The sequence below is a fragment of the Trichechus manatus genome, unplaced genomic scaffold (assembly GCF_000243295.1).
Source record: "Trichechus manatus latirostris isolate Lorelei unplaced genomic scaffold, TriManLat1.0 scaffold00118, whole genome shotgun sequence".
Classification (NCBI taxonomy): Eukaryota; Metazoa; Chordata; class Mammalia; order Sirenia; family Trichechidae; genus Trichechus; species Trichechus manatus.
Window position 1 is genome coordinate 6,703,843 of NW_004444054.1, and position 26,611 is coordinate 6,730,453.

The 26,611-nt window shown below is 36.5% G+C and overlaps 1 protein-coding gene across 7 annotated transcripts in view; it reads right to left on the reverse strand.

Moving 5' to 3' along the window:
* The window catches only part of FGF14 (fibroblast growth factor 14), a 729,160-nt gene that overhangs the window by 170,066 nt on the left and 532,483 nt on the right, over positions 1-26,611 (reverse strand). For 6 of the 7 annotated variants that reach the window (XM_023738533.1, XM_023738532.1, XM_023738531.1 and 3 more), the window contains one exon: positions 6,115-6,225. The exons of the other annotated variant lie outside the window; for it this stretch is intronic. In XM_023738533.1, coding sequence (XP_023594301.1) covers positions 6,115-6,225 — 111 coding nt within the window. The remainder of the gene's footprint in view (positions 1-6,114; positions 6,226-26,611) is intronic. 7 annotated transcript variants of the gene reach the window in all.

The following is a 26,611-nucleotide window of genomic DNA, read 5'->3' on the forward strand; positions in this document are numbered from 1 at the left end:
GTGAAATGCAGTTGAGAGTCTAGACCTAAGATATTTTTCGTACACATTTGCAACAACATGTTAGTACTATCAATGTCTGTCCTGGTGTGGTCTTATTGCTTAGAATTAGACTCAAGTGTTTCGGCCAGTGTGCTAAATTTAGAAAGAACTAATCAAATGGAATGGCATGCAAATTTTTGAGAGAGATTTTCTTTATTATTATTTCATAAACATATGAATGAATATCAAAACAGAAGGGAATAGTGCTCAATTGTGCCAAATTAAAAATTCACTTATGGTCCATGTTTAATTGTGGCCCTTGCTGATAAGTAAAAATATATTTTTATATATTTTCACATAGTATAGATGTGATGTTATGCTTGAATTTTTTTCTTTTTAATCTTAATATTTTTTTAGCGTATTGCCCTACCAGGATTCGTATGATAACAGTTTATTGGGTCTTCTAACACCATTTGTAGTGATAACTTGAATGATGTTGGAGATTTTATTAAAGATACATTTACAGGAGAACTGTTAACTGTCCACAGTGAGATTAGCTTCTCCCACTCAAGTCTTTCTTGAGTCTAATTCTAAGCAATAAGACCACACCAGGACAGACATTGATAGTGCTAACGTGTTGTTGCAAATGTGTATGAAAAATATCTTAGGTCTAGACTGTCAACTGCATGTCACAAAAAATAAATAAATAAATAAAATTATATGAAACACCTGGGCATTCTGACTTAAATCCATAGGTCTACTCATTATATAATTATAAATGTCCTTTACAAATTATGTTCTACTTAATTCTCTGGGACATGTTTTCTCTGAATGGGGTAGAGATAGTTACGTTATTACAAGTTTTGATTCCAAGATCTCATGATATCTGTGGGACACAAATGATAAAAGAAAAATGTCAGGCCGTGGCCATAGGTAATGAACCCTGAAAAATAATCAAGGATATATACAGTTACTTGAATATTAGCTTTTGCCCAATGCAAACTAATATTGGACTGTGTTCTGTGGATTTTAGGGGCTTGGTCTCAGATACTTTATATTTATGGAAGAATGAGGCTTATTTTTGCTTATTTATATTATTTAATATTAAACTTCTGTGTAGAGGAGTTGCTGAGTACTATGGAGTACTTGGGCCATTGTAACTCTCAGTATTTCTTCTTCATGAAGGAAGGAGATTGTCTCTGTTGTCTTCTAGAACACCTAAACTATCTCCTCTACTTTAGAAAAGATGGGCACTACAGGATAATTCCCAACTTATATGCTAATATTTTGGGGAGAAAATTTAATCGTATACCTGCTCGTGCAAACTATTCTAACCTCACCTATTCTAGTCTTTATACAGACTTAATGGTATTTGTGGGAGCTATATAGTTAATATAAGGAGCCCTGGTGGCATAGTGATTAAAGAGCTTGGCTGCTACCCGAAAAAGGTTGGTGGTTTGAACCCATGAGCCGCTCCATGGGAGAAAGCTGTAGCAGTCTGTTTCTGTAAAAATTTACACCCTTAGAAACCCTATAGGGTCGCTATGAGTTGAAACAGACCTGATGGCAGTGGGTTTTTGTTTTTTTTTAATACTTAACATAGGCCAGATGGAATAATTCTAGAAGGCATGTGCACTATGAACTCACCAAAATAATGTGGTTTGGGAAATAGAAAAATTCGAGAAGATAGTAAAGAATGACCACACTAAATTAAAAGATTTTGACAGAGACCTGAATTATAAAAAACAAGTTATTGTAATTTACAGAATGATTCTAGAAAGCAAATCCATACAGCCCCTGCAATATAAAAGACCATTCAGAGCTGATAATGATCAATCTGCGGTGCTAATTCCAAACACAGAGACCCACATTAATTGCAACATCGTTGTATTTTTTCACTTTTTTAAAAATATTCTACATATTTATAAAGCGATGTCACAAAGCCTAGGGAGTAACAACAATGAATACACCTTCATGCTGTTTTGTTTATTCTGTGGAACATTCTAGTTCTCCATGTAGGGGTAATTCTAAACCCTAGCTACACATGAAAACAGCCTGTATTTATCAAACAGGAAGATCAGGCACAGACCAAGTAAATCAGGATCTGTAGGGGTGGGATTAGGGCATAGGGAATTTTAATAAAAGCTCCTCAAGCGACCCTAACAAACAGCCAAGGTGAGAATCACAACCCTAAACCCTAAACCCAGCTGGGTGATGTTCACTGTGAGTCAGTGGCAAATTTTATCCATCAAGTTACAAGGGGGGAATTAAGAGGTGATAGAGATTGGTTTTCTGAAGTTTAAATATTGCTGTAGTTACCAGCATATTGATATTTGTATAGTTTGATGAGCTGGAATCGACTTGATGGCAACTGGTTTGCTTTTTGATTATTATGCTTGGAGCATCTATTAAGTCTGATAATGGGGACAATGAAGTTTAAAAGCACATAGCTTCCCCAAAAGTAAACTTGGAGGCAAGGAAACTCCTTAATGAGATAACATGTTGTGTGTGCCCTTGAGTCTATTTCGACTCATAGCAACCCTGTATGGCAAGACTGCAAAGCTGTAATCTTTACAGGAGCGGATTGCCAGGTCTTTCTCCTGAAGAGTCTCTGCTAGGTTTGAACCACCAGCATTTCAGTTAGCAGCCAAATACTTAACAACTGTGCCACCAGGGCTCCTAATAACATACTATAGTTCTTGATAATCCAGACATTTAGTAGATGAAGGACTGCTGTAAGAAATTTAAAGGAATAAACTTCTGAAAGTTAGTGTGCTGATGAAATCATCTGCGGTCACACTTCTTTTTGGGAAAAGATCTTTCCAGGTCACAGGGTAGCCAATGATGAGCAGTCCAGTGGCTACAGCATCTGCTATATCAGGAACGTTTATCAATCATCAACAGTTTTCATACAGATCTCTACATCTCGGGCTGGAAACCAGCGAAGACATGAGCTTCACGTTCGCCTGCCTGCTGATCTGCTCCCCTGCTCTCGACTCATCTAGGAAAATTCCTGGCAAAGGCAGCTTAGCACGGTGGTTCTGACTTTACCTGGCTCTAAATAACTGCACATTTAGTAGTGGAAAGGTGACTTTTAGGTTACTTCTGTCTAGTTTTCTATTTACAAATAACATGCTCCTTGGAAGCGAGGATGGTGAGACTTGGTCTCACATACTTTGGACATGTTATCAGGAAGGACCAGTTCCTGGAGAAGGACAACATGCTTGGTAAAGTAGAGGGTCAGTGAAAAAGAGGAAGACCCTCAACCAGATAGACCGACACATTGGCTGCGACAATGGGCTCAAACATAGTAACCATGGTGAGGATGGCGCAGGACCAGGCAGTGTTTTGTTCTGTTGTACGTAGGGTTGCTATGAGCCAGAACTGACTCGATGGCACCTAACAACAACAATCCTTGTTTTATGTACAGGGAATTATCAAAAATTGCAACACATTTATGAATTATTTTACTCCCCTCCCCAGATCAGAGTGGCTCTACTCTAAACAGGATCCGTCAGGTTTTCTAATGCATTTCCTCATTTTTAAAGAATGCATTTCTCTGCTAACAATTTTCTAAGGTTCATAAGATTGCTGTAATGACTGGAGAAAAGAAAATATATTAAAATGTATCCTTTTTTAATTAAAAATGTGTTTCAATATAAAATGTGGTGGTACACAAAAGTGGAGTGACTTATTAATTTCCATTCCTTTTACAAATCTGCTATAATCCTGCCAATTTTTTTGTTAAATTTTAGAGTCATATAATTTTTATAACCTTTTGAGGAGAGACCCTTTATCTCACCCTGTTTTATTCTGTTCCGCTATGACTTGAAAATGTTGGAATGGTAACAAAACTAACCCAACTGGCCTAAAGTGCGCATAAAATGCACTGTGGTATGTAAGAAAAGAAATGGTGGGCCAGATCTTTGCATAGAAATTCAAGTCCCTGGAATGTGGCCACAGTAATTTGGCCCTGATGTGCTTTCACACTGGAGCTGCTTCCCTCCAGCACTGTACCTCTCTAGCATTTGTGGGAGTCAGATGGGATTTCCATTTCCCAGGAATTCTTGCTTTGTCTGATGGAGTTAAACTATAGGAGGAAAGAAGCCCCAAATATTTACAGACTAGAGGTCAAGTATCTTTCTGTATCTCAGCTTTCCAGTCTAGTATTTATTATTCAGATAACCAGACCTAAATATGTGTGTATGCATATAATACCAACATCTGCACTTCATAATTTAGAAAATACTGTGTTCCTTATTTAATTCCAAAGCAATATATTTTAAAAGACAATGTCTATTTGACATTTCTCAACCTGATACTGACTCCCATCATTAAAAATTACCGAAGGTAGGAAAAATTTTCATAAAATCTTTAAAGTAAATCACTCTATTTTTTTCCCCCAGGAGTCCAATTAGGCAGTATTTGCATATAGCTACAATTTATTTCTTTTCTTAAAAATTTTAGGCATAATATGCATGATACCAAGCTCTTGTCTGATAAATTTTTCTGAGTGTCATAGCTCATAAAGCGATTATAGAAAATTAGTTTTTTGCTCTATTAGACTCTGGTCAATGAAAATCAGAGAGCATTGAAGATACCAGGATTATGAATATCTGAACTGCATGACCCCACAACTGTAAGTCAAAAGAAGAAGAAAATGGCTTTTGTCAAAGAGTGGATAAGGAGCTAAAGATATGGGGAAAAGAAGCTGAGGAGATACATATGCATTAGTCTTAACTATAAGAAATTGTCATTTTTTGTAGGTCAAACATGGTCAAGTACTGATAATTTTAAAAGGTTCAACCTAATAACAAAATCTCAACTAGTGAACAATGTTTGACGTAGGTTTTATGAATAAAAATGCCTCCTCATCCTTGTGTCTCAATTGTCAATTTCCCTTTCTAAATCAAAAGAGAAAATGAATCAAAAATAAACCAATGAATAAATACAATCAAAAAAAGTTTAAAAGTACAAGAAGATATAATAGACACAAGGAGATGAAAGAGATTAGAAATTGAAAAGAGGGAAAATGTAGATAAAGAAAAATTTAAAAGAAGTTGAAGGAAAAATTTAAAAACAAATGAAGCAGTGGCTAAAGTCTAAGAAACAAACGCACTGGCTGGCAAAAATAGTCTATTTTATATCATTAGCTGCTTTTAGATCAGTATTACTGGCAATTTGATTATTTGAATTTAAAACAGGATGTGCTTACATCTTGATTAAACGTATTCATATTCTACATCCTTTTCACAGAATGATGTTATATATGCAAATCATAACTGGATGAAAAGATTCATATCTGCTCCTGAATCACTAGTAATATTTCCTATGATTACATATTGCTAATAAAATCTCTTTTCTTCTCACTAACTTTTCCAAGCAGTCACACGTGTGTCTTTTTTAGAACAAATAAATTAAAAAGGAACCTGACGCCAGTATACACAGAAAATGGGAAAGAAAACACAGACATTTGAAAATAGAGGGACACCGGGACAAAAATAGAAAGAAGTCACATACAAACAAATAGTAAAATGAAGAGAAAAATTTATGCTATGGAAGGTGTGTGGCTTTTTAATACTAATAATAATAAATATCACAGACCCATTTCTATAAAGTAGTAAAACATTTTGTGCAATGTATTTAGAAGCATAGAGTCCATATCCTCTCTAGAGAATATATTATCTTTTTTTAATGCAAAGAATTTTAAAAAGTTACATTTCTATGACTTGAGATAACTAATACTTGTAGCTCTTGAATTTACATAGTTATCATTGAGAAGCCACAGGTCTGAGAAAATAATACATCCAAAGTGAACATATTCTCAATTTTACTGTGTACTTCCTTGACTTTTATGACAATGAAACTAACAATAATCTCCTGGGTATAACAATTGTTTGAAGAAAAAATACATTACCTTAAAATTGTCTTAAAATCACAGGTTTCTTTTGTTGCTTTGTTAATATTTTCATCCAAATATTTTAAATAAAATTGTCCATGATATTCTAGTGTGTAACATTTTGTCAAAGTGAACCAACATAAGCAAATATTTGCAGATGTATTTTAAAAAGTAATTTAAATAGCACTCTATCTTCTACACACTGTGTTAACTGACGGCCTGCGGTTGTCACTTACTGGAATTAGTGCTGTCATCCTTGGTCCCATCGAGAGCTCCATCGGGGTGCATTTGCAAGTAGTAGCCTTGCCTGCAATATAACCTGGTCACTATACCCTTGAGCTGGGGATCTGAAAGGCAAACATAATAACCGTAAGCCTCACAATGTGTCATGATACAATTTTTTTTTTCTTTTTGGTTTCTTTTCTTTCTTTTTTCACAGTAAGAGGGCATTTTATACAAGTAACATGTCAGATGTTATGTCCCCTAGATTTCTCTGTGTTATATCAAACCTGTGGAGTATATTCATCACAGAGGCTGAAGCAAATGCAGTAGTAGTCTTCAGTAAATTGCATAGAACAGGCCATGTCATGAAACTAATATTAAACTATGAGCTTAAACTGATATTATCTTTCAGGATGGCAGCACAAGAGTTCTGCAAACTTCTGGTGCTAAGAAACTTTATTAAAGGCTTTTTAATTCATTATTCTTTCTTTACGTTGACAAGTAAACCTTAAATTTCCTAAAAAAAAAAAACTGTTTTTTCTTTTATTCCTACTAACATTTTGATACACGTTCTCAGAAAAAGCCCCGATATGGAGAATGTCCCTTAACTTGCATGAAAGTATCTGTAGTACTTATGCATGATCCACAGGAAAATGGAAAAATCTACTTCTGAACTCAGGGTGAAGTACAACAGAACAACTGTAAAGTGAGGTCATCTTGGAAACAACAATGTACAACATTAGAAAAATTATGCAGGAAATCCTATTAATGTATATACAGTCATGCACCGCATAATGGCCATTTAGGCAACGTCTTACCACGTATACGTCCATTGTCCCATATGATTATAATAGAGTTCAGAAATCCTAATCAGAGAACTGGACATAGAGGATGTAACACTTTAGAAACACGTCCAAACTGTGCCATATTTTTATGAGCGTCACAAAGTACTGTGTGTGTTATTACAAACCACCGCATGTATTTAACTGAAATTTTTCATATAATAGGCTTTCTGGCAGTCTGTTCTTAGGTACGAGTTGTATGTTTACGTTGGTCGTTCGTAACCTGGGGACTGCCTGCATATGGTATGGTGTTCGCACAACCTCCAAGTCACATAAAATCCTGTCTCACAGACCATATCGTGGGCATGAAGTGACGCTTGACTGTAATTTAAAAGGAGAATAAAATCACACAATATGAAATTTTATTCTTTGTCAACACGAGTGGAGGGAGAGTGTAGTAATGTTTATTAAAATAAAAAGGGAAATTATATGGTAACAGACCACTCATCTGATGATTCCCTGAAAAGACAACCACAGTAGTAATCCAGTCCTTCAGAAAGAACTGTTTACCTTTGAAAACAAATATTTGCATATGGCTTTTCAAAGGTCATATCTCTATCACATCTTCATCACATGACTAGATTTTGATGTGGGACATCATAATCCTTGCCATGGCAACAGACATCTCTCCGAAACAGCTAAATGGGACATGTAAATTTGATCATGCTGTCAAAACAGTAGTACATGACTGAATGATGAAACCTAGCATCTTGTAATCGATAGAAAAATTCTGTACTTGCAAACAGGTGAATACAAAAGTATGCATACAGAAAATGAAAGGTGTTCAAAACAGAATACCTTTAGAGCTCCATTTAGTTCTCAGGAAATTAAAAAGAATGGTAATATCTGTTTCTATGCACATCCTACACATCTAACAATTTGAAAAATGGCTGTTAAACTTTCTTCAAAGATAGTATTAACAAAACCTTGCAGAAAATAATGCATGAACACTACAGCATAACAACATCAGTGTGACTAAACATATTAGAAACAAACAAAAAAAAAAACCAGTTGCCATTCAGTCCATTCTGACTCACAGCCACCCCATAGGACAGAGTAGATCTGCCCCATAGGGTTTCCAAGGAGCAGCTGGTGGATTCAAATTGCTGACCTTCTGGTTAGTAGCCGTAGCTCTTAATCACTGTGCACCAGGGCTCCAAACATATTAGAATATATGTTTTTAAAAGACTCTAGGGTTTTAAAAGAAACGTGAACTAATCAAACACACACACAGAAAATAACAAATGTTGGAGAGGTTGCGGAGAGATTAGAACTCCTATGCACAGCTGGTGGGAATGTAAAATGATGTAACCACTATGGAAAATGATACAGTGTCTCCTTTAAAAGCTAGAAATAGAAATACCCTATGATTCAGCAATCCCACTCCTAGGAATATATCCTAGAGAAATAAGAGCTATCACAGGAATATACATATGCACACCCATGTTCATTGCAGCATTATTCACAGTAGCAAAAAGATGGAAACAGCCTAAGTGCCCATCAGCAGATGAATGGATAAACAAATGATAATACATACACACAAAGAAATACTACACAACAATAAAGAACAATGATGAATCCAAGAAACATCTCACAACATGAATGGATCTGCAGAGCATTATGCTGAGTGAAATAATTCAGTCACAAAGGGACAAATATTGTATAAGACCACTATCATAAAAACCCAAGAAAAGGTTTACACACAGAAAAAATAAATCTTTGATGGTTACAAGGGAGGGGAGAGGTGGGGAGGGGAAATCAATAACTAGATAGTAGAAAAGTGTCAACTTTGGTGAAGGGAAAGAAGACACATAATATAGAGGAAGTCAGCACAACTTGACCAAGGCAACATCATAGAAGCCTCCTAGACACATCCTAACACCTTGAGAGACTGAGTTATTGGGCTTATGGCTGGGGACCATGGTCTTAGGGGACATCTAGGTCAACTGGCATATAATAGTTCATAAAGAAAATGTTCTATATCCTACTTTGGTGAGTAGCATCTGGGGTCTTAAAAGCTTGCTGGTGGCTATCTAAGACACAGCTATTGGTCCCACACCGTCTAAAGCAAAGGAGATTGAAGAAAAGCAAAGGAGATTGAAGAAAACCAAAGACACAAGGAAAATATTAGCCCAAAGGACTGACGGACTACATGAACCAGAGCCTCCACCAGCCTGAGCCCAGAAGAACTAGATAGTGCCCAACTACCACCATAGACTACTTTGACAGGGATCACAACAGAGGGTCCCAGACAGAGCGGGAGAAAAGTAGAACAAAATGTAGAACAAATTCACAAGAAAAAAAGACCAGACTTACTGGTCTGACAAAGACTGGGGGAACCCTTGAGATTATAGCCTGTGGACAGCCTGCTAACTCAGAACTGAAGCCACTCCTGAAGTCTCCCTTTCAGCCAAAGTTTATTAGACAGGTCTATAAAACAAATAATAACACACATGAGGAACGTGTTTCTTCGCTCAATCAAGTAGATGAGACCAAATGGGCAACATCTGCCCATAAACAAGATGAGAAAGCAGGAAGGGACAGGAAAACTGGATGAATGGACATGGGGAACCTGGGGTGTAAAGGGAAAGGGGGAAAGTGCAAACACTTTGTGAGGATTATGACCAATGACACAATACAATTTGTGTACAAATTTTTGAAGGAGAAACTAATTTGCACTGTAAACCTTCACCCAAAGCACAATAAACTGAGGAAAAAAAAACAACAACAACTATAAAAGTGGTTATTAGGACTGTGGTACATACATTCCCATAGTGTATGATTTTCAAGAGCACATAATTCTAATATGTCCATTAGTCGGTAAAAAATACTGTTATGCTTTAATCTGCAAATCACCCAGTAAGTCTTGACTGAGATATCAACCTTGTAGTTACTGAGGACATATTTTCTTAATTTTGCTGTATCATATTTATGCTATTTACTGAGAATAAGTAACATCAAAATGAAGAGAAGAAAGAAAAAAAAAGGGGGAGGGAGAAGGATTTCTTGATTACCATGAAAACATATAGAGAATTACAGAGATTGAAAATTTTTCTGCAAAACCTTTATGTTCTGACATTACTTATTTCTAAACAATCTATGTCTTAGCTGTTATATCTTCTAGACATGAGTTAACCTGGATATCCAAGGTCTTAAGAAGACACTTATTTTCTCATGAGTACCCTCACACTTAAACCAAAAGAGCCCTTTTTGACCACACCTCATTTCTGATAAGGGAATACAACTAATGTACAAAATCATGTTTTTGATCTTGTTTGGTTTGGTTTTAGCTTTGGTATAATTTCAAGAAACAAAACCAAGCTGAGTTTCGATTCATCTAGTTTCACATTATTTGGCATTTTCCTTTTTTAGAGATAATAGCAACACTGATTGTGCTCTTCTAGGGTGCCAGGCATTGCTCAAAGCACATTACACAATTAATTCATTGAACTTCACCACACATCTACTTAATAGGAAGCCCGTTTTGAAGATGAGGAAACTGAAACACAGAGTAATTAATCTGACAAAGAGCACATAACTAGTAAGACCTGAGATTTTAACTTACCACTCAGCTCCAGAGCCTGCCCACTTAACCATTGACTATGTTGCTTCTATAAAATGAACAGTTGAACTAAGACATCTTAAAAACCTAAAATGAATGCCAACTAATCTGTTTTTTATTTTAAATGAGCATTTCAAAGATTAAGCACAGCTGTGTCTACACCCAAATTTTGCATAATCCGAGCTGATACTGTGATATAAAGCAGTAACACAAGGGTTGCAAAGGATCAAAGTTCTTGAAAATATCTTCTAAGATCCGCACCATTTTGCCATTGGCTGCATTTCCAGTCAATCCTTACTACATGACATCCTCACCAAAATTGCCAATCTAGTACTATAAGTTTAAAATTGCCCCTGGTACCATTTTCGGTTCAAACCCCCCTTGCCTCTACCAACACTAGCCAAAAGGTATTGGTACCCCCAACTTCACTATTTATGTTAACAGTATCAGTTTCCCAAGGTCACTTGTCTTTTTATTTTCATCTAATGATTTGTCTAACCCCTACAAATGCTGTCTTCACAATGCCCCCCACTCTTTCTCCTTCTTATGTTTTCACTATCCGCAACCAGTTCAGCTCCTTATTGCCTCTCCTAGGTGGTCTCACCACCCACAGCTTGCCTCTTCCAATCCATCAGTTCTGGAAACATACAATAACTCTTCACTGCCTTGATGGCGCAGTGGTTAAGAGTTTGGCGCTAACCAAAAGCTAGGCAGTTTGAATCCACCAGCTGTTCCTTGGAAACCCTATGGGGCAGTTCTACTCTGTCCTATAGGGTCACTATGAGTCGGAGTCAACTCAGTGGCAATGGGTTTGGGTTCTTCATCACCTACAGAATTACGTACACACCCTACTACAGGAGGGCCCCATCTTATCTGCCTGGTCCTGTTTTCTACTACGTCTGCCCCAAACCCTGCAATTAGCATAACCTGAGTCACTATGGGTTTCCTACCAATATTCCATAATTTCCTACATTTATCTGTCTCTATTATGGTCACCTGCATAAAGATGTCTCCTTGCATACCTGCCTACACACACATGCGCACACACACATACGCACACACACACATATACACACACATGCTTCTTTACATAGTTAACTCCTTCTACTCCTTCACAGTACAGTTCCCTCAACACTTCCTCAGGACACCTTCCCTGACCCCTCAGATGAAGTCATATTCTTCCTTTGAATGCTTTTCTAGCAGGCTTCAATATAGGTAAATCATTTTTTTAAATATAAAAGTTATTTATTTTGAAGATATTTTAAATACATCAGAAAGTACAGAAAACAATCCAACCTGCATCCATGTACCCACCACTGAGTTAAACACACGTTAATATTTTGCCATATTTACTTTACAACTCATGGGTATAGCTTCACATTTATAAGTGCCATTATACGGTTAATGTCTGTCTCCAAAACTGGCTGTCAGCTTCATGAAGAGTATTAAAATGTGTGATATCATTCACCATTCTTTCTCCAGGGTCTAGATACATAAGATCTATGCGGTACATATTTGTTGAATGAATACTGACAAACCCAAACCAAAACTGTTGCCGTTGAGTCGATTCCAACTATAGCAACCCTACAGGACAGAGTAGAACTGCCCCGCAGGGCTTCCAAGGAGTGCCTGGAGGATTCGAACTGCCTACGTTTTGGTTATCAGCCGAATTCTTAACCACTACACTACCAGGGTTTCCAAAGACTGAGAAGGATGTAGAAAAATATCCAGTAATTTCATATATTGCGGGCAAGAATCAAAACTGGAACAATAATATGAAAACCCAAGATGGCAGTTACAGTAAAGCCTTAAAATGTCTGCAAGTTTTGATCAGGTAATTGTACTTTATGGAACTCTAACTTAAAAAAAAAAACCCTCAGTGTGATAAAGCTTTGTGTAATGACATAAACGTATATAACATGAGCATGACTATGTAAAAATTACTGTCCATAGGGAAAAAATATTTGAGACCATATACTAAATACTAAATATGACTGTCTTTTGATGCAGGTAATTTGAATCTTTGTTTTTCAATATTTCATTATTTTCAAAATTTCCTATAGTGATGACATGTTAGTTTTATAACAAAAAGCAGAAATTTTAATAAAATCTCTCTATTAGTGCCTTTTGGCAAAGAATGAGTAAAAATAACACTGCATACATATATGCAAATAAATATTGCATACAGTATTTCATTGCTGTTTTTGTGGTGAGTCCACAACTGACCTTTCCATAAGCAGCCAAGCACTTAACCACTGTACCACCAAACAAACAAAAAAAAAGCCCATTGCTGTCAAGTCGATTCCGACTCATCGCAACCCTACAGAAAAGAGTAGAACTGCCCCCATATGGTTTCCAAGAAGTGGCTGGTGGATTCGAACGGCCAACCTTTTGGTTAGTAGCCGAGCTATAATGTTTCACAGTTACATGTAAATAACCTAAAACAAATATTACTGTTGTATATCATCTCAAATTCCCCAGAATTCAATTCATTAGTTTCTGTTTGAACATAGACACATGCTCATAAAAACTTTGCTATGGGTTTTTCTTACTTCTCATAAAATCTGGCAATATAAAACTAGCAAGCCATAGCTTGAGGTGACTCTTAAATAATTTAAAAACAAAACAAAACAAAACAAAAACAACCTTTCCCCAAAGGCCAAAAGTATGCAATCAAATAGTCAGCAGAAAAGCAAAGAAACAACCACAAAAATCTACCTATGAAACAATCACATACATTATGTGCAGTCAGGCACAAGTACATCTAAGTTTCTAGACCTACCGTATAGGGGACGACATGACTCTTTATTTGCTCACTCTACAGCAAGTCCTGACTTTGGGCTAATATGTGCTGGACAAATCATTTATATGCACTGTGTCAAGACACTGTGAAAGAAAAGTCAGCACCAAAGGATCAAGAAAATCTCACATTGCCTCTAAAGCAATGGTGTCCAAAGTGGAGTGGCTCTCCCCCGAGGTAATCCATTGCCTTGGGTGAAGATACATTAAAACTTTCTGTTTACTTATCATCCCCCCATACAAGGAAGAAGTTAAGCTTTGCTAATATTTAATACATGTGTTGGCACTGTTGCCTTCAGTTGCTCACAATAACATGGGACTTTTGCAGTACCCGAGGAAGGTGGCACCATTCTATCATTCTGACGTGTTGATGTACAGACCCTTGTTCCCAACTAGTGCTTTGAAAATGTTGAAGTTTATGTATTCCTGGTTAAGTAGATTTATAAATTATATTACCCACTTTAATTAAATTTAGGATAGTATAGGAAAAAAATCCCATAAAGACAGTATGGCTTGAAAGTGATTCTAATAAAACAAAACCAGCAAACATCCAGAAAATAGCAAAGATGACACGTTTTCACCTATACAGATTACGTGGTTAGAGACAAACGTATAATCAAACAACGATAATCTATTCAGATGTAACAGGAAGCCAGTCGAAAGAATTTGAAAACTTTTCAAGCACAACCTGAAATAGATACAGTATGATACAAATGGAACCCCACGCTAAATGCCTCCCGATATAAAGCAGTGAAAATATTACATATGTGAAACAAACAAACTTATACTGAGGTGCATGCTCATTTTTGTACTAAAGCGATGGTGTAAAAAGTTTGGCAACATTCTTTTAATGTGTGTCAAACATAAGCCAAGGCATTTTGCTTTCAACACCAATGTATTCCAAATTCCTGCAAGTCAGGCTCCCAATTAATAACTGAAGAATGAGTAAATATCTGAAATCCTACCCCTATTTTTTAGCCGACCATGTGAAAAATGAGAAGTATTTTTCAACTTCCTAAAATTACTAGCATTCTTTATTCATTTCCAAAGCACATGCATTAAGAATCTAATTAAGAACCTAATCTGCTTAAGTGAGGGCAATGGTGGTTCAGTGGTAGGATTCTCCCCTTTCATGCAGAGACCCAGAAGTCAAATGCATCTCATGTGAAGCCACCACCTGTTTGTCAGAGAAGGCTGGGCTGTTGCTATGATGCTCAACAGGTTTCAATGGAGCTTCCAGACTAAGATAGACTAGGAACAAAGGCCTGGTGATCTACTTCCAAAAACCAGCCAGTAAAATCCTATGGATCACAGTGGTCTCATCTGTAAGTAATCATGATGATAGCACAGGGAACAGGCAACGTTTTCTTTCATTGTGCATGGGGTCACCGCGAGTCTGGAGCCAGCTCCACAAGGGCAGTCAACAACAATAACAATCTGCTTAATTAAGCAACTTTGGAAACTTAGTCTGTCTTCCTTCTCTGTCTGAACTCCCCTCTTCCTTCTTTTTTGTTTTTCTATTTTCTATTCACTGTGCTGTCACATTTTCCTAAAAACATTTTGAGGGTAGTCCTTGTGTGAAACTCTGTCCTAGCTATGCTCCATAATATTAATTAAAATAGAAAATAACCAAAGCTAATGTGCATATGCATCAAGGAAAGAAAAGACGTTTCTTAACATTACCAGCAACCCTCAGAACTGTAAGTAATGCACATCAGTATCACTGCCTTCAGATGCAGGGAAAAAAAACCCCAACGTTTTTAATTAAAACCATCACTCTCTCAGGAGTGGGTTCAATTAAATCAATCACTGTCACAAATTGTTTTCATGCAATGTGCAGACTGACAAAAGACAGCTCAGGAGGACCCATCAAATGATGTGTGCATTTTTAATCATTATTTAAAATGAAAAATGTCTGATATGATTTCTATATTTCTATATAGCAAATATATTAATGTATACACATCATATATATAGCACTTTTATGTACACACAAATCTTGGTTCTAATTTATTATCAGTGTAGGTTCTTAAATGTCACTCCTCTTTTAGCTATGGATAATCACACTTTTTTACACGAGTAAAAATGACTTTTTGGAATACACATTTTTTTTGGGAAAAAAAATGAGACAAATCTAATTAGACTTTGGCAGTCCTAGTAGGAAAAAATAACATTGTGAATAATTTATCCAAAACTATAAATTATCATATAATCCAACCACGAAAATAAAGGATGCCAGAGAACTCATCCAAAGGGCTGAAAAAAAAGGGTAGGGTGCGGGCACTAAGGCCAATGATAAAGAAATCTAAAGGAATGTGAAAACTTGCTACATCTTTCTGTTTACTTCTTAGGGTGACATTCTATTTCCTGTATGAACTGACCCCATGCTACCTCTAGAGCTCTGTCCTCGAGGAACCTTGTTCCAGACATTTCAGACTAGCTGCTCAGCCCACCGCGCCAATCCAACGCACTATTATGTCTGTTAAATTTTAAATACTGTTTCCACAACCTAGAACACCCTCTCCATCCCTTCTCTGCTTACTGGAATCCTATGCCTGTAGGTACTAGAAGGGATAGAGTCTTGCTTAAAAAATAGTTCTTGTCCTCAAAGAGCCTGCATTCTATTGCAGGAAAAACGGAAGAACCCATAATAGGGTATTACATCAATTGACCATGTGGTAAATTAGTGGGTTTACATGTCTTTCAGTCCTGCAAATACATTATAAATCCTTTCATGATTTGCACCATATATTACTCAAAATGGAGTCCCCTGGTGGCGCAAATAGTAAGCGCTTGACTACTGGCTGAAGGTTGGCAGTTCGAACCTACCCAGAGGCCTAGGAAAACAGGCTTGGTGATCTGCTTCCGAAAGATCCCAGCCTGGAAAACCGTATGGAGCACAGCTTACTGATACACATGGGGTCCTCATGAGTTGGAACTGACTTGACAGCAACTGGTTTGGCATATATATATGTATATGTAAGTATGTGTATATGTATGTATGTGTACATGCATATATATAATATATACATATTAACATATATATAACAGGTACATATAATGATGTATTTTGGATAGTTTTCAAAGCAAAATGCGTTATTCTGGCTTGAGATAAAGGTAAATGGGGGTTTTGAAACAGGAACCACAAATTATTTTTAAACTTTTTTACGTAATTATGTTAGCCAAAAAAATTCTCTCTAGATAAAATATATTAAGAAAACAACTGTGGGGACGGCCCCATTTCTAGGGGAAAGTGTTTGAAGCTTTCATTAAAGGGAAGGCAGGAAGCAAAACTTCTGCTTAACAGTTGACCGTAAGCTTCAGGAAGCAGTCCTAACGGTGGTATCTCAGGAATCCTCTGCCGGGCTGAACTCTCACCAGGTCTTTGAATGTCCACTATCTACAAGCTCCACAAGTAAGCAAACCTTTGGAGCTCAGTCAAAAATCCGTCCCTTTCCAATACCATTTTCCAGTGAGGTTCTCTAATTCCAAGGTCCAAGCACATTAGAGACATTTTAGAATTCTTATGGTCCCAATATATATCTTGGATGATAAAATGGCCAAAATATTGGCTCTATGGTTCCACCTTACTTATTCATCACTTTCAAAAAAGAATTACATAATAAAATATGACATGCTGTGCCCCACTGATTTATCCCTCCTAAATTGTAATTACTGATTTTAAAAAATGTACTTATAAATGTTAATCACATAGCTACAAAAGACTACAAAATTCTTGTCCATATTGGAAGTAAGAAAAAAAGGCTACCTAATATGTCCTTCAGTGACTACATTTGGGATCCAAGTCAATCTATCGTTATTTTAACGAAGGGAGGCTTTCCTGATCATATACAGCGCTAGGGGTTCTTAATTTGTGAGTGACTTCATTTGCTCTTTGCCAGAACAGATGTGTGCGTATGCAAAGAAGAGGTATGCTCTGTCTCATTCAATGTGCTGATGTGTCACTCTGCATGGTATCTGCAGTAGTTACAGAAATGAGCACATTATTCATGTTCAGATTCCTTGTTAATATGCCACTGACACCAAATACTGAAAGAAACTTAATATGACTTTGAGGAACTTTTATATCTTCTTTATATTAGCATAAATTTGAGGAAGAACTGTACAGCCAGCTGACTAAAAGCATTAATATTTCATAGCTTGAAAAGCAAGTTACTAGGTATTTATTTAAAATTTAAAGTGCTATTTTCATGAAAAGAGTAGAATCTGGGATATGTTAGTTTAGTTACTATTTAAATATTATTAATTTTTAGTTCTTTATAAACATTTTTGGTGTGTGTATTTCTTATGCTATTTTCAGATAAGAATTTCAAAGGAGTGTTTCAAAATCTTAGCAATATATTTGCAATAAGCACGTATTGCTAGTGTTTCTGGTTAAATTACCAGACTATCCCATACTTTCAGCCATTCGCTAAAGCTTAATGGCTATTTTCTATTTCTTATTACAGGTTATTTTACTAAGAAAATCACCATGCAATAACTGGTGGAAACCACCTTTGGCATGACTGATTCCAAAAAGAAAATCCTCACAACCTCTATGGTTACATAGTGATACCTAGTCACAAAGGAATCCTGGTGGCACAGTGGTTAAGCACTCAGATGCTAACCAAAAGGTTGGCAGTTCAAACCCACCCAACAGCTTCACAGGAAAAAGACCTGGTGATCTGCTCCCATAAAGATTACAGCCTAGAAAACCCTATGAAGCAGTTCTACTCTATAATGCATGGGGTCACTGTGAGTTGAAAATAGACTCAACAGCACCTAACAACAACATCTTGTCACAATAAAGACACATGTGCTCTTGTGTGTGCGTGGGCATGTGCACACACACACACTCATAAAACTGAATAGCAAAGACCAGGGGACAGGGGTTTACTTTGCCTTATTAGAGGCCAAAATCACATCTTTTAATTTTAATAGATAATATTTTCACTTCATGCTGCTAAACACAAAAGTCATTTTATTCTTATTATAATAGAAATATAATAAACCAGTGGCTGTTGAGTTGATTCCAACTCATAGTGACCCTATAGAACAAAGTAGAACCACCCCATATGGTTTCCAAGGAGTGACTGGTGGATTCGAACTGTTGACCTTTTGGTTAGCAGCTGAATGCTTAACCACTGTACCAGCAGGGCCCCACAAATAAATTTATGAAGAACATAGTGGGAGACATGATTAATATTTATAATGTAACCAGATGACTTGAGGAACAAATTTCTAAGAATATTATTAACATTTACTAATATTTTGTAATCAAATAACATAATGAACAAAATTCAATACCAGAAATAAGACTAAAAAGAATGTAAATCTCTGTCACATATTGACATCAGCCATAAACCAAAATCTGGGAAATTAACAATTATGCAGACTTTCTTTAAAAGTCTAGGAGACTTCTATTTATGACCAAATTTGAGCAACATAAACCAGAAGTATTGTCTCATATGAAACAACAGAAATGGAAAAAATATATTTTGCAAGACCCTGGACATCCGGAAATGAAGGACAGTGATCTCTGAGAAATAGGAAACAGATGTAGTGATCCTTAGGATTGCCTAAGTTTAAAGCTTTGAGAGAGATTCCAGAGTGCAGGGAGGGGAAACCTAGTAGGAATCCAGGAAAGCCAAGGATGATAGTCTAGAAGAGTACTAGACAGAACGGTGCTTCAGACAGAGAGAGAGAATTCCAGAGGTCTGCAGAGGGCTACCCTGACAGATTTCTCAGAATACTAATGAGCACGTGAATGTGAGGAAACTACCTGAGGCTGGAGAAAGAATCATCTGAGAGAATTAGAGGTATCACTACCTGGCACACACATAGGACTGGGAACAGTGCCTGTTCCCACTAGTTAGACTGAAAAACTTCTAAATCCATGGCAGAGTACAAAAAAAAGGGGTCTTGTCTCAGTACTGGAGAAAAATTAGCCCTAGACTTAACAATTCTTAAAAGCAAGATCTAAAAAAAGAATATAGTATTCCAAGTAACTTAACTGCATCTCAGAACAAGCGCAAGATTATTTATAGGAATACCAAAATATCTAGCACTCAATAAGATGAAATTCTAAATGTCTGGCATCCAGTAGAAAATTACTGGGCACGCAAAGAAGTGAGAAAATATGACTCATAATGAGAAAATCAATAAATTGAAAATGACATGGAACTGAAGCAGATTTTCAAATTGGCAGACAAGGACATTAAAACAGTCATTATCACTGTATTCCATACATGTGAAAAGTTAAGTACAGATATAGAAGATATAAAAAGACCAAAAAAAGAACTTGTAGAGATGAAAACTACAATTTGTCAGAAGGAAATGTACATTGGATGGAGTTAATGGATTACTAGATATTGCAGAAGAGTCATGAACGTGAAGACATAGCAATAAAACTTTAAGAAATGAAATCTAGAGAGAAAAGGTAATTAAAAAATTAACAGAGCATCAGTGAGCTATGGGACGACTTCAATAGGCTGGTTGTATGTTTAATTGGAGTCTCTTGAGGAGAGTAGAGAGAGGGCAGGAAAGAAAAAAATATATATTTAAAGAAACAGTGGCTGAAAATTTTCCAAATAGATGAAAACTATAAAACCAAACATCCAAACAGCTCAACAAACCCCAAACACAAGAAACATGGAGAAAACTACACCAAGGCACATCATAATCGAAGTGCTCAAAACTAGTGATAAAGACAAAATCTCTTTTCCCCCATGGTGGAGGGGAAGCGTGTTATGCAGAGAGGAACACAAATAAGAGAGACAGCGGACTTCTGATAAAGACAAAATCTCTTTTCCCCCATGGTGGAGGGGAAGCATGTTATGTGGAGAGGAACACAAATAAGAGAGACAGCAGACTTCTCATGGGAAACAATTGAAGTGAGAAGACAGTGGAGCAACACCTTCATTGTATAGAAAGGAAAACACTGCCATTCTAAAACTCTAAACCCAGTGAAAATGTCTTTTTAAAGCAAAGCTAAAATAAAAATGTTTTCAGTAACACAGATGCTGAAAGAATTCATCAGCAGCAGACCTCTACTACAAGAAATGTTAATGGAAATCCTCCAGGGAGAAGGAAAATAATACTAGATGGAAATAGGGATCTACACAAAGGAATAAAGAGCACTGGAGATACTAATTACAGAAGTTAAAACGTAAGTATTTTTCTTGTTATTTACATCTCTTTAAAGTATAATTGGCATTTAAGCTAAAATATTAACAATGTAATTTGGGGTTTATAACATATGTAAAAGTAAACTGTATGGCATTTATTACATATTTATTCATCACATATTTAGATGTATTACATATTACATAGCACAAATATTGGGAGGAGAGAAATGGAAATATACTTATGTATACTTAAATATATATTTAAATTTTGTTCTGTTGTATATAGGGTCTCTATGAGTCACAACCAACTCGACGGCACCGAACAACAACAAAAACATACTTAAATATATACTATATACTATTATAAAGCCCCATACTTGGGTTTATGCTTTGGGGACACCATCTTGAAATTCTTAAAAAAATTATTAATAAAAGGCCCCACATTTTTATTTTGCCCTGGACCCCATAAATTATATACAAGTCCTATATTAGATATGACACTGAAAGTGTTACCCATTAAAGAAAATTTTGCTAAATTAAACTTACTAAAAATTAAAAACTTCTCTTCAAAAGAAACTATTCAGAAAACTTAAAGACAATACACAGGGGGAGAAAATTTTTCGTATTTGATATTTGATAAAAGATTTGTATCCAAAAATATACAAAGACCTCTTAAAACTCAATAAGGAAACAATCATCCCAGTAAAATAAGTGTATAAAACACTTGAACAAACACTTAACCAAAGAATATATATGGATGACAAAGAAGCACATAAAAAGATGTTCGATTATCATTAGTCTTTAGAGAAATGAAAATTAAAACTACAATGGTATACTATTAAATGGCTATTACAATGGCTAAAATTAAAAAGAATGGCCATACCATGTGTTGACAAGAATGTGAAGAAACTGAAACCCTCATACACTGCTGGTGAAAATGTAAGATGATACAACCACTTTGGAAAATAGTTTGGCAGCTTCTTAAAAAGTTCAACATTAACCTACCACATTATCCAGCTACTCTACTCCTAGGCATTTACCCCATAGAAATAAAATAATATGTCCATACAAAGATATGCACATGACTATTCATAACAGCTTTATTCATAATAGTCAAAAACTGGAAAAAAACCCAAACGTCCATTCAACAGATGAATGTATAAACCAGCTGTGATACATCCATACAATGAAGTATTATTCTACAAAAAAGGGGGGGAAGGGACTGACTAGTTATACATGCAAGAAAATAGACGAATTATTATGCTGAAAATAATTATGCTGAATAAAAGAAGCAGAAAAAAGAGAGATTCATAAATATTTCCATTTATATAACATTCTATAAAATGCAAACAAATAATAACAAAAAGATGTATGATTTATCTGGCAATCAGGGAAGGTACAAGGTGAAGCAGAAGATGGGGAGCACAGAGGGCAAGAGGAAATTTTGGGGTGATGGATGTATTCATAATCTTGACTGTGTTGATGGTTTCATATTTATATGCCAAAATTTGTTAAATTGTATATTTAAATATGGGCATATTATTTTATATCAGTTATACCTCAATAAAGCTGTTAAAAATAAAATTAACAGGCTGGAAAACAATATAGCATGCTAACAATAATCAAACAATATTAATGTCAGACAAAATAGATGTCAGACCAAAGAATATTACTAGCATAAGGGAGGTCATTTCATAATGACAAAGGAGTCAGTTCATCAAGTATGTAGCAATCCTAGATGTTTATGATTCTAGTGATGAAGTTTCAAATACATGAAGTAAAAACTGATAAAACTTTAAGAAGAAATTTAAAAAATCCAAAATTATAATCAGAGATTTCAATTCCACTTTCAAAAACTGATATAACAATAAGAAAATTCAGTAAGCATATCGGAAAAAAAAGTCTGAGTATTATACGTCATATTTAACATACTCACTTAAATCACTACAAAGTATGATTCACATCTTTCAGAAGCTAGAAACGAGATTCCTTAAAATAAGGAACTTGATAAACAGCTACTATTTGACTCATTCACAGAATTTTCACAGCCAGTCAAATCTACTGCAGGCTATATTAATTTACACTCCTACTGTCATTGAATTATCTGAAATTAGGATTAGCATGACAAAAAGTATGATGTTAGGGCAGGGCCAAGATGGCAGAGGAGTCAGATGCTTCCAGTGGACCTTTTTACAACAAAGACCTGAAACAAAAAAAAAATGAATAAAATATATACGACAATCTAGGAGCCTTGAACAACTAAGGCCAAGTTGAGGAACTGGACTGAGTGGAAGGTGGAGGGAGAGACAGTTCGGAGGCAGCGGGGAGTTCCAGACCTGACCCAGGAAGGGCCTGAGCCCTTCAGGCCTGAGCAGCTCTTGGGTGAGCAGTGAGGCAGGCAAGCACCAGTGCTCAGGAGGCACATTTTCTGCACTGCGAGAGACCCAGTGCCAGAGAGTCTACACAGCCACCCAGAACCAGTAAGAAGCCGTCCTGGATCTGCCAAAGATAAGTACTTGTGTACAGCCTACCACACAGATAAAAAAACACCCTCCTTAGGGAAAAACCTCTCTCCCATTTACCTCCCCAGCTCCCTGCTCTGCACTGGGTCCAAGACCAGCTTCAGAAATTGCTGAGTCCCCTGGGCTGGAAGAAGGATCCGTCACACAACCTGAGCCATTCTCCTGGCCTTGGAGAGAAAACAAATTAACAAACGGGAAAAAATAAACTGCCGGCTCCCCTAAGCCAGGAACCCACGGTAGGCACCGCTCCTTTGCCTAGGCACAGGCATAAGGAGTCCACGGACTTTGAGTGCCATTCCCCCTGCAGAGACTTGTGTGGGCCCCTTTCAACAGCGTAGGCATTCATTACTGCAGTGTAACAGGGTATATACCTGAGGTCTAACTTCAACTGTTTCAGCTCTGAAGTGGCAGGTTCGTGATATTTGACACTGCTCTGCCCATTACACAGGGTCTTCACCTACCCACATCAGGGGCCTGAGGACTGGTGGCTTTACTCACGCCACCTAGCCACTGGTGATGGGGCCCAAGAATAAGAGGTGCCCTCCAGTCCTTACAGCCAACAGCACTGGGTGCTCATAGTCCGGCTGCAAAACCCACCCATCTACATGCTCTAGGAAACAGGGACACAACTTTGTCCTGGACACTCGAGGTGGCCGTCAGCCCCCTGCCTTGCTCAGAGTGTGTCCCCTTGCTGCAGCAAGTTGCCTATGCCTACATCAATCATCAATGCCTGTCTAGGACTATAAGTGAGAGCCTACACCACATACTTGGTGGCTATCTACCTGGGCACCAGAGCTGAATCCATACAGGAGGAGTGGGTGGACTCCTGAGCTCACAAACCTCGTAACAGATCTAACAACCTGATGACAGGACATTAAAGCTTCAAAGGTGCCAATAATCAAACTAGCTCATATGAACAGCCTATCTGGACATATCAAAACAAAACAAGAAGCTAGGACAGAGCAAGCAAACATAAAATAAATAAATATAATAAATTATTGATGCCTTGGAAACAACAGTCAATATCAAATTACATAAAAGGCAATCCATGATGGCTTCAGTAAGCTCCCAAAATAAAGAATCTAGAAATTTTCCAGAGGAGGAAAATTTCTTGGAATTACCGGAGACAGAATACAAAAGATTAATACACAGAACTCTTCAGGAAATTATGCAAAATGCAGAACATGTAATACAGGAAAGTAACAAGATTAGAAAAGGGCATAATGACAAATTTAACAGGCTGCAAGAATCCACAGAGAGACAGCAATTAGAAATCCAGAAGATTAACAATCAAATTTCAGAATCAGGCAATTCAATAGAAAGTCATAGGAGCAGAATTGAGGCAATGGAAGTCAGAATTAGTGAGATTGAAGATAAAGCACTTGACACCAACTTATCTGAGGAAAAATCATTTAAAAAAATGAAGGAACTCTAAGAATTATGTGGGAATTTATCAAGAGGAATAACCTACGAGTGACTGAAGTACCAGAAGACGGGGGGATAACAGAAAATACAGAGAGAATTGTTTAAAATTTGTTGGCAGAAAACTTCCTTGATGTAGTGAAAGATGACAAATATCTATCCAAGATGCTCATCGAACCTCATATAAGGTAGATCCCAAAAGAAAGTCACCAAGACATATTCTAATCAAGCTTGCCAAAACCAAAGATAAAGAGAGAATTTTAAGAGCAGCTAGAGATAAATGAGAAGTGATCTACAAAGGAGAGTCAATAAGAATAAGCTCGGACTACTCAGCAGAAACAATGCTGGCAAGAAGGCAATGGGATGACGTATATAAATCCGTGAAGGAAAAAAACTGCCAGCCAAGAATTACATATATCAAGCAAAACTGTCTCTCAAATATGACGGCAAAATTACAGCATTTCCAGATTAACAGAAGTTTAGGGAATTTGCAAAAATCAAACCAAAATTACAAGAAATACTAAAGGGAGTCCTCCAGTTAGAAAATCAGTAACATCAGATAACAACCCAAGACTAGAACACAGGAGAGACAACCAGATATCAACCCAGATGGGGAAGACACGAAAATAAATCAAAGCTAAAACACTGAAAATAAGGAAACAGATGTCAATAAGTAAAAGATGACAACCTTAAAACAAAAAAGAGGGACTTAAAAATGTAGACATAGATTTTTCATATGGAGAGGAAGTCAAGGCAATATAAAGAAATAAAAGACTGGTTTAAACTTAGACAAATAGGGGTAAATATTCAGGTAACCACAAAGAAAACTGACAATCCTACAAGTCAAAATAAAAAAAACTAGAAAAATATACAGACTCAGCAAACACAAAATCAACAACAAAGAAGAAGATGAAAATACATAAAGAAAAACAACTCAGCCCAGAAAATTAAGTGGAACAAAGAAACTGTCAACAACACACAAAAAAAGACATCAAAATGACAGCACTAAATTTATACTTACCAATAATTACACTGAATGTAAATGGACTAAATGCACCAATAAAGAGACAGAGAGAGGCAGATTGGATAAAAAAACACGATCCATCTATATGCTGCCTACAAGAGACAGACCTTAGACTTAAAGACACAAACAAATAAAACTCAAAGGATTGAAAAAGTATACATCAAGCAAACAACACTCAAAAAAGAGCAGGAGTGGCAATAGTAATCTCTAACAAAATAGACTTTAAAGTAAAATCCACCACAAAGATAAGGAAGGACACTATATAATGATTAAAGGGTCAGTACACCAGGAGGACATAACTATAATAAATATTTATGCACCCAACGACAGGGCTCCAAAATACATAAAACAAACTCTAACAGCACTGAAAAGAGAGATAGACAGCTCCACAATAGTAGTAGGAGACTTGAACACACTATTTTCAGTGAAGGATAGAATATCCAGAAAGAAGCGCAACAAAGACACAGAAGAGCTAAATGCTATAATCAGCCAACTTGGTCTCATAGAGCTATACAGAACACTCCACCCAACAGCAGCCAAGTATACTTTCTTTTCCAACGCACATGAAACATTCTTGAGAACAGACCACATATTAGGCCATAAAGCAAGCCTTAACAAAATCCAAAGGATGAAAATATTACAAAGCATCTTTTCTGACCATAAAGCCATAAAAGCAGACATCAACAACAGAAAAAGCAAGGGAAAAAAATCAAACACATGGAAACTGAACAACACCTTGCTCAAAAACTACTGGGTTATAGAACGAATTAAGGATGGATTAAAGAAATTCACAGAATCAAATGAGAATGAAAACACATCCTACCAGAACCTTTGGGACACAGCAAAAGCAGTGCTCGGAGGTCAGTTTACAGCAATACATGCACACATCCAAAAAGAAGAAAGGGTCATAATCAAAACATTAACCCTACAACTGGAACAAGTAGAAAGAGAGCAGCAAAAGAGCCCCTCAGGCGCCATAAGAAAGGAAATAATAATAATCAGAGCAGAATTAAATGAAATAGAGAATAGAAAAACAATTGAAAGAGTTAACAAGACCAAGAGCTGGTTCTTTGAAAAGATCAACAAAATTGATTAGCCATTGGCTACACTGAAAAAGAAAAACAGGAGAGGAAGCAGATAACCTGTATAGGAAATGAGATGGGTGATATCACAACAGACCTAACTGAAATTAAAAGAATCATAACAGAATACT